Below are 9,429 nucleotides of genomic sequence, written 5' to 3'. Positions count from 1 at the left end.
GAAACATTTCAGTGTACAGACCATTAAGAGGGAAAGCAGGGCAGTGTTTGCTATGCCTGTAAAATGGGCAGGAAGCGCTGCCCACACCTTTTCTTCCTGCCCACGCCAAGGCAACATTTACTCAACAGCATAAGATAATGTCAGGATGACTTTCATTTCAGTAAGGAACAAAGATAATCACCATAATCTAATTTCAGAGACTGTCATGTACTATTTATGTTCACCCACATAAACTAAGTTTGAATTACTTACATTTTATGATTATGAGGAAAAAATAAATGGAAAAACGCAAAATTAAGACCTTCCAGGAATTCAGTGGGGTAGATTTTTCACTGTGGCTGACAGAAGGGGCTTGTAGTTCTCAGCAGAGTACAGATGTGACATGGGGAGAAATTGCTTGACCTATGCACTGACCCTTAAGTATTGCTAGATGGTGCAAGCCAGGGCAGTCCCCAAGCTGCTATTGCATCTGAAGCTAAGCAATGCTTCAAGAAGCTGCCTCTGATTCTCTGACATCTACCTGATTTGCCATGTCAGCAAGGACATAACAAGCCTAGTGTGGATTTGTCTTAGCTGAATCCAGTGGCTACAAATGAGTATTTAAAGGTACAATACATAGATATTAAAGTAGAGGTGATGACAGAGATAGACTTGTTTTTCTCTTCCACAAGTAAAATCAACGGCAGCCCTGCTATTTAAAATCAGCTATCCTAGTGAAACAGAAGAGGTGTGAATGCTGTCTTTCTGGTCTCATAGCAGCACTGTAGGTCCACTCCATGCTGGGGTAAATAGCTGCAACATGACACTGGAGAAGCAGCTCCCAGTCAAATCCAGAGCAAGTGCTATGAAGAAAACCTTAACATTACTGATAACAGTATTTTTTGTGAAACAGATAGCACTCTTCCAAGAGCAAGATAATTACAAAAGTAGTTTCCATGTGAAGACCTTTCTTCAGTCTTGTTAACATCTATCTTAGGAGAAAATGCAGCTCACAAGAACCGTGCTCTTTGAAAATAGTATGCCAAATCCTACCCAGTGCCCTTACTTCACTATCTGATGACTACCTAAGATGTAAAGTTGTTTCCTGTTGGGCATTTTTTCAAAACTGGCGCTGTAGAAGCTACTCCCAGTACACAGCATATTTGGAGTTGAATGAGGAATTTTTAGGCATTCCAGTAATACAAAGTAAAACAGGTAAGTGCCTGGCATAGAAAAGACTCATCCTCTGAGAAAAGTTAAAATCACTGTTTCAAAATAATCAGTGCAGAAACCTAGCTGAGCTTCATTTTCACTTTTGCTTCCAAATTCCTCCTAAAGAAAATTCTGTTGAGTAATCAGTTCAAATGTAAAACTTCTTACTGTCATGTACTATAGCATCACTGTTCACGATTTTTTACCTGACTTACTTAAGGGGTTTTACATAGACTGTGCATTAAAATTCTCTTCTGTGACATAATGTTGATTTATTGTTGGTGTTGGGATTTATTTTTTTTTTTTGGGGGGGGGGTCAGTCTGTTCTTTGATTTAACTTCAACCTCTTACTGCTTTTGTGATATGAAATATCTTCCATATATTGCCATGCTGATGGGTACTTGTGGTAATTTCCAGTTTAATTTGTTGCAAAGTTTGGAAATGAGATACAGGCATATAATGATGTCTCCACCTGAAAGATGACTGTTTAGACATAAGATAGCATATACATCTTTTATTCAAATTCCCACAAGATGTTTGAATTCAAGCAACATTCCTGAGACTGGAACAGTTAATAAAGGCATTCTTAAACAAAAATTCCTTGAACAACAGTAAGTCCAAAAATAAAGTGTATCAAAGGCACTCAGATAACCTCTTCACAATGGTAAACCACATTTCATGATAGCATAGTTCTCAGTAACTTCAAGATATGGTATCTGAAGAGGCATAGCTTTCCGTTGCTGCAGTGCCAATAAATCCCCATAAGTTTACTGTTTATCCCAAAACTAAAGTGCTATAACTTTCCTTTGAAGTCCCCAAAAACAGATACAAAAAGTGCAAATTAAGGCATGTGATATGAAGAGTTTTCACAGACCCACACTCCCATTGTCTCTTGAAGCCGTGACAGTTGACAAGTATAAAGCCTCGGTTTGAGAATTAAAATCATCTCCTTAAAGAAAGAAAATGGAATAGTATTATTTTTAAAATCTGCAATAATTTGGGCAAATAAATAGCCTGATTTTAACAACTGAGTGGTAAAGAGTGAAAGGCCTGTCTTCATTGCATGTAAGCTTTTCTGGGCCGTTCTGAAGTTACCATGGCTCCTTAAAGCTGTCATTAATTACAACAGGCATCCTGTTGCAATGTTTCCAGAGAGAAGTATTCTCTCTCTCTCTCTCTTATCTGTGATCCAAATTCTGAATTTGCTATTACATCAAAGCTATCACTGACTCTCAGCCATATAAATGAAATAAAAACCCTGAAATCTGGTTAGACAGCATCCATGGGAATGCTTGTCAGTAAAACCTGTGTATCTGAATAAAAGTTTGCAGAACTGGGACTTCAGTGATGAGTTCAAATGTGCTACAACTTCAGTGCTGATACAGCTTGAGCTGTAAATTAAAATGGTAACGTGAACAATCCTTGTTCCTGTAACCAGGGCCATGTGGGTCATTTCCAAGGCTCTCTGGTAAAGTATCTGTGGCTTTTGTGCTTCAAGTACCTACTCATCATGGAAAAAAGGTTCTTTCCAGTGTTTCTTAAAAATATATGATGCTGAGAAATATAAATGTTTGTCATATGACTTACTGCATGTTGCACAAAGATTTCGGTCATTAAATGAAGAAGTAAAACAAAACCACAAAAAGCAGCTACCTCTCCTTTAATTTCTTCATTTCAGTAAGTGCACAGAGGAGGCTAGGGCCTACAAAGTGAAAAAATTCTACAACAGTAATAAAAAAAGCCACAGGAAGCCACGCCATGCTCAGACAATATGCACTGGAATTATGTCCGGACATGTACCAACACTGTCCTCCAGATTGCTGCTTGCCTTGAGCTTTTGTTCATTTGCACATGGCATAATTCCACTGAAGTTTCACACCATCACATGAGAAATAAGAAAGGGCCTTTGACTACAGCAACGCTGATTTCTGAAGGGTGAAAGTGTTTTTCTGAAAGTGTTATTTTGACTGTAATATATACCGATGGCAGTGGATTGTATAGCTACTGATAAGATGCAAGCACTACAATCTGAGGTGATATGGGAATCAGTGAATTCATGCCCTCTCCATCCAATCCCTAGTTTTCATTTCACCTACAGAGGTTATTTTTTAAGCTGGTGACTTCTTGATGTATTTTTTTTTAGCAATGAGAAACATGGGTGGCTTCTCAAGTAAATCCTGTCCTTGAAACAGCCCAAAGTTGCCCACATGTCCAGAAACTGCTATGTATTTTTTCTTCAGGCTGCTCAGTCAGCTGCATCACAGTTTTACTCCAGCTTTGCTCCTTGGGGGACAATCATGCATATTTCTGGAGCACATTAGGCAGCCTTGGGGCTTGCCTCAATAGGCTGTTACGGTCTGCTTGGACTCCAGCAATTACAGCTGAACCCAATGCCACCGTACCTAATACCTGCCACAGCCTCTCTCCTGACAATACATTAACCTATCAGACTTTTATTTATAGGTAACAAAACTGATTTATGTAAGTAGGTGTTTTAAGAGCTTTCTTATCATATTGCTTATAGTTTTCTATGATGGTTTCTTTTTTTCTTTTTTAGTACAGGACAGTTATATGCATCCTGACACTTTTTTAGGCATTATCTTACTTCTGCAACATGAAAAATTCCTGGATGTCTAGGGAAGTCACATACTTGTAAGATGATACGTGGCTCAGTGGATGATCTAATATTCCGGATAAATGAGGTATCATTGTTAAAACCTGTGGCCTGAGCCAAAAGTATAACACACTATTACCACAAAAATCTTGATGCCATCCAAAACAACCAGCTTTCTATGTGTATCTTACTCAGATGAGGCTGCTAGAACTGCAGATAGTATACAGAGGTGTATACCAAGCTATGTACGCAAGCTATCTGGAGTTCAGTGAAAGGGAACAAACATTTATAAATTTTTACATCACCTGTGAGAAAGTCATAATGTTAGGTACTGCATTTTTTGAAAATTGAAGAAAAGTTGAATTTAAATTCAAATCTAGCCTCTATTTTGATGTAATATTATTTGAGTTGCCATCAATAAAGATTTTAGCTGTAAAAAAGAAAAAGGTATAAGCATAAATATAGAAAACCCTATGACTTACTGTTCTCCTCTTTCAGGTTAGGGTTCAGTTTTCTTTTCCTGTCTGTTAAAGTAAATATATGCAGATTTAGATTAAATATTCAACATATAAAATAGATTTTAAATTCAACAAACTTTTAGATCAAACTGAGCTTTAAGCACATTTAAGTTTATTAACTCCTGCCAAATACATAAACTTCTCTACACTTCTTTTCTTTTACAAATTTTGAACTAAATTCTGAAGTCCTTAATAGCAAGAATTTCATTTCATGACAGTATATTTGTCTGAGTTTACTAGAGACTATTCATGTGCAAGAAAATACTAGAATAATAGCTTGTTTGTTTTATTATCTTTCCACTATTGCACTTGTAAACAAGAGAATAAACACTATTTGTAATAGTCCAGTACAACATACCACTTTAGTTATACAGCCTTAATGGAGATGGAAAGTAAAAGTTCTGTGTCATATGCTGTAGCTACAGTGTTTTTGTAGCCATGAAGAAAAATACCATTCAAACCATGTTTTTACAGCCCTTCTTACCCAAGCCAAAGCTTGTTTGTATTCTTTACAGAATAGTATCTGGTCAGATTAAAAAAATGTATCTTCCTATATACATTGTCCCATGTAAGTAACAAGGTGAGGAAAATAAAACTCAACTCAAATGATCCAAGATCTCATTTTAGAACAGAGTGCATCTAGAAATAAAACACGACCAAAGTCACACAAGCATCCCTAGAGTTACTAAAATTTCCAAAAGGTTGTTCACGGGAAAAATAAAGAATAAGGGAAAAGATTCACTCTCTGAAGCAAAATGTACCTTTTTTGGGTTGCCCATTCTTGAATGATTTTCTCTTTTGAAAGATTATTAGTGCAGAGGGAAGGACAGCTACCATCACACACATGGGAATGATAAATAAGATCAGGGATTTTTGTCCGCTGTACTGTGTGCTCATTAAAGCTGTCAAAAACATGAAAAGAAAGTAAATTTATAACTTACAAAACAGACATCATTTATGAATTTGGCAGTTCTGATTCACCACTGTCTTGCTCTGACTGAACAAAAGATCCTTAAAATTTATCAATGTAGTGTTTTACACTCATTTTAGGAATACTGTATTCTGCAATATTACTAGATGAAGCTTTACAAAAAATTAGTTAAATCTCTCATTTGTATGGCATTTGAGTGAGCACTACTGCAATTTTTCTGTATCCCATTTGAAGAAAAATTAATTAGGAGTCTAGATCAGGGATGACACCCGTACAAATTAAAGGATTTCCTCTGTACTGGCAGCCAAATAATGGGAGCTACCCTAAAATTAAAATATAAAGAAAAACAACAGACTGGCTTGTTGGAGTGCAAGCTAGCTGAGGCTTCAAAGGTGTAAATAATACTGACTTGTTTCTTTTCCAATATTACACTGTTTTCTAGAACCAAAGTCCAGTGGTGGATCGGAGGACACGATGTATGTACAAATACTCCCTGTCTTGTACAAATTCAAGGTGATACAAACCTAAAGTGGAAAGGTGAGCTGAAGTTTCTCCATTTAGTTCTTTATTCCAGAACACACAGCTGTAGTTGTCACTCATATTTGGTTTGAATGTCAGGATGCTGGTGACATTGTAGAGGCCATCTGCGGTCAGCGTATAGGTGGTATTTACAGATCCACTGAGATTGAAGTTCTTCGCATTTTGCCAGGAAACCTCTGCCAGAGGAAAGCCTTCTGCCTGGCACATGAAAACAAACTTGTCTTCACCTGGTTTTCTCATTACTTGAGTGTTTATTTTCTTGTAGGGTGCTGCATAAGAAGAAGTTGACGAAAATTACTTTACGCAACAATAGTAATTTTCCCACTTGACTCTTCCTCCTTCCTTTTAATGCCATACTTTGCCTATGGCTGTATCTGAGGTACGCTTATTTGAAATTATGAAGGATGTTTTGTAGAACAATTCAATATTCATTGTTCAATCCTTGTCACACCTACAGTGACAGAACTTACTCCACTACTTTATACAAGGCAGCAGCTGACACTGAATTTATAATTCATCAATACAGAGGAAACAAGTGAAGTCTCATGGGATTCTGTTTTCACTTTTTGAATATGCTACTTCAAGACAAAGGCCATTTTTAATGTTTATTTTACCACAACTTATAAACAAGTGTGATATTTTCATCATATTAGAACAAAATTAACTTAGAATTTCTGTGAGGATAGTTCAGAGGAACCAATGTGGGTCTTAAAAATGGCTGTATCCATTTTTGCATTTTACAAAGCTCATTGTTTAAATGGCTGTGTGGGAAATGAATGCTGCCTTGTATCACATGGACATACTGCAGTTAGTGGGAAACACCAGAAGCCTTTCAAAGACTGGTCTATCATGCTGTCCAGTAACGTACACCTTTATTGCTAATGTCCATTTGGCCCCTTGCTCTGGGAGCTGCAGTCTCTCAGGGAATTCCCAGTCACTTGGGTAGTTGCAGCAGTGCTCGTAAGTAAATTAAAGAACTTCTGAGAAACTTTTGGGAATGGCTAGAGGTGGCCCAACAGGGCAGGGTTTCAAATGAGAGGTGGGGTGTGGGGACACTGGAGAAGAGGGTGTGTGAAGAAGGAGAAGGGATGAAGGACAGAGGGGCACAGTTGCTCTCCCTCTCTGGCACAGGCTGCTCCAGGAGAAGCTCAGCTGGCTGTTGAACTGAAGACCAGCGAGCACTAAGACTACTGCTTTGGATCACCTGGGAGCTGAGCACAGGGTCTTGGTGAGAGAATTAGCAACAAATTCCTCCAAATTAATCAATTTCTACAAGCCTGTAGGAATGTAGTAGAGATATCTCAATGAATACATACTTACATTCAATTCAGCCACTAACCTTTTACTTCCAAAGTAATGTACTTGTAGTCCACGCCCTGGTAGTCAATGAGACAAAGGTAAGATCCTGCATCTGTGATCTTCACGCTAGTGATCTGAAGGATAGCTCGTCCCAATTTCAGTTCACTGTGCAGAAGTGCTGCTCTTCCTATGTAATCGTGATGTTGGGATGGAGGGAATGCTTTCCCATTGCGGAGTGTGTACACCTCTTTTGATTTTGACTGGCTCTGCCTTTTTTGCTCCCAAACAACAGTCAGGAGTCCTAGGTTTAACGAACCATTCACAGGGAATCTGCATTCCATGGTCACGTTGCTCCCATACTCCACAATGTATAGCTGTTGAGGAACTTCAACTGTAAATAAAGCTATGGCAGGGAAAGAAAACAGTTTCATTTGTTGTATTAAAATATGTTTTGGTTTTCTTTAAATTTGGGCAAAAAGGTGTCATGTAGTCAGGCATATGGTTACTGATTTCACTAAAAGTTTTAAGGATTTTTTGTTCCTACTCACACTAATGTTTTTACCATGTCAGTAGTATTTATAGCAAATTATCTATATTCTGTATTGATTAAGAGTCTGAAAAACAAGGACAAAATGAGCAAGGATTTATTTTCACATTTTAGGAATAACTTAAGGCTGGGTCAGTGATAACACAGGGAGCACTTCTGTGAAACTGTGATTGTATCTTATATGTCCTAAGATTCTCATAAAAGCAACAGTTAATTGTAGAAATAGTAAGTCTAATTTCATTATCCTTTACAAAGAGAAAATCACTTTTCTCTTTGTAAAGATTACACTGGATAAGCACTGGATAAGTGTAACTGAAAGAACTGCCATGTAGCAATTACAGTCCTCCACAATCCTGGGACTGTGTGAGTATCATTTGATCCCATGCATCTTCTCAGATACATGCAACAGTATTACAGAAAGTATATCAAAGTAATCTTCTTAGCCATTCACCAAATCTGAAATTCATAGTTATGAATAGATCACCATTTTAAAGTGTACTTGATAAATGAGACTTATTCATGACACATCATTCAATATACCTTGTTACTGCTTTCTATATTGGATGTACCATATATTGATAGATTTAATTCAGAAGCACTTGGAAGTATTGATAGTGACACTCAAAAGAGAAGTTCATGCAAATGCTTATGCATTTCTTTTATTTCATGTGTTTGTGAAATACTTACAGGGAAGGCTTCAGTTCCCCTTAGTAATGTTTGTTTATTCACTTTAATACAACCATAATGAGGGAAAAAATAGTATGAAAAAGTGCCAGGCCGCTCCTGGGCTTTAGGCAGGCTGCTCCTGCTACAGGCATGGTCAGGGGAATACATGTGGTTTTACTTGACTCTGCCTCACACTGAGGTTGTTCTGCTTTACAATGGGCTTAGGTTGCTTTGGCCATCTCCCCTCTCATAGCCACGCCTGCTAATGCGGGACACCTCAGCCGTCAATACCCTATGGTTTAAAGAAGCTCGATTGTGGAAAGCGGCAGACATCTGTCCCGTGTGCAGTTAGTACACGGTGCCTTCTGTAAGACATTGCAAAGCAGAGGCTCCAGACATCACTGGCTATTCATGAAAGTATTGCTGGAGGTGCTGAAGCCCATGTACTGAGAGCATAGTGGTATCTGCTGCATTGGTTCTGCTGGTGGAATTGAAATGTAGTTTCTCTCCCACCTGAAACCACAGAGAGCTGCAATTCCAGCAACAGCATTGTGAGGATCTGGAACATTTTCTCAGGTGGATCTGAAACAAAAGTAGGATTGCATCAGAACTTGCAACAACCACCTTCTGCTGAAGTAGATTAGAGCCATGCTAACCTTCAAAACCCGCAGCTAAAAATCAGCCAAAAACTCCCCAAAACACTAGGCTACCACTAGAAACAAAGAAAATCCTGATTCAACAACCTGTGCACACACACGGAATATGAACCACTGATGTGAGGCAATGAAGGGAAATAAAACATTTCCACAACTTCACCCGTGAGGCTTTCAGGATCTGTAGCTTGCAGGCAATCTTAAATAGTCTGACAGGGATGTGCTTTTACAACAACTTCACACTGAAACTTTACCCTGGAATAATAAAAATCAATTGCAGCGGCTTCTCACATGTGAGAGAACTTCACAAACATGCCAAAGCAGACTTTTTTAACTGCCTGCACTAACACCTTACCTAGTTTACAAGATCGCTAACCCTGATTTTGTTTCAACTCTGCTTTGCATACTTTTTTGAGGATATTTACTGAGTTCTTTAACCTCAAGACCAGCAGATACCTGGAACACAGTGT

At 38.2% G+C, this 9,429-nt stretch overlaps 1 protein-coding gene across 1 annotated transcript; it reads right to left on the bottom strand.

Moving 5' to 3' along the window:
- Nucleotides 1–1,685: 1,685 nt before the first annotated feature.
- Nucleotides 1,686–8,874, bottom strand: LOC141918672 (programmed cell death 1 ligand 2-like). The gene is made up of 6 exons (XM_074813434.1): nucleotides 8,820–8,874; nucleotides 7,134–7,496; nucleotides 5,779–6,063; nucleotides 5,085–5,225; nucleotides 4,288–4,329; nucleotides 1,686–2,140 (listed from the first exon to the last, which is right to left on the bottom strand). Exons 1-6 carry the CDS (start codon nucleotides 8,872–8,874, stop codon nucleotides 2,058–2,060), a joined length of 969 nt encoding a protein of 322 aa, XP_074669535.1. The 3' UTR covers nucleotides 1,686–2,057.
- Between the last annotated feature and the right edge of the window lie 555 nt (nucleotides 8,875–9,429).

The sequence above is a fragment of the Strix aluco genome, chromosome Z, assembly GCF_031877795.1.
Source record: "Strix aluco isolate bStrAlu1 chromosome Z, bStrAlu1.hap1, whole genome shotgun sequence".
Taxonomy (NCBI): Eukaryota; Metazoa; Chordata; class Aves; order Strigiformes; family Strigidae; genus Strix; species Strix aluco.
Note: the sequence above shows the minus strand (reverse complement) of the source record. Positions and strands in the feature narration are given on the sequence as shown.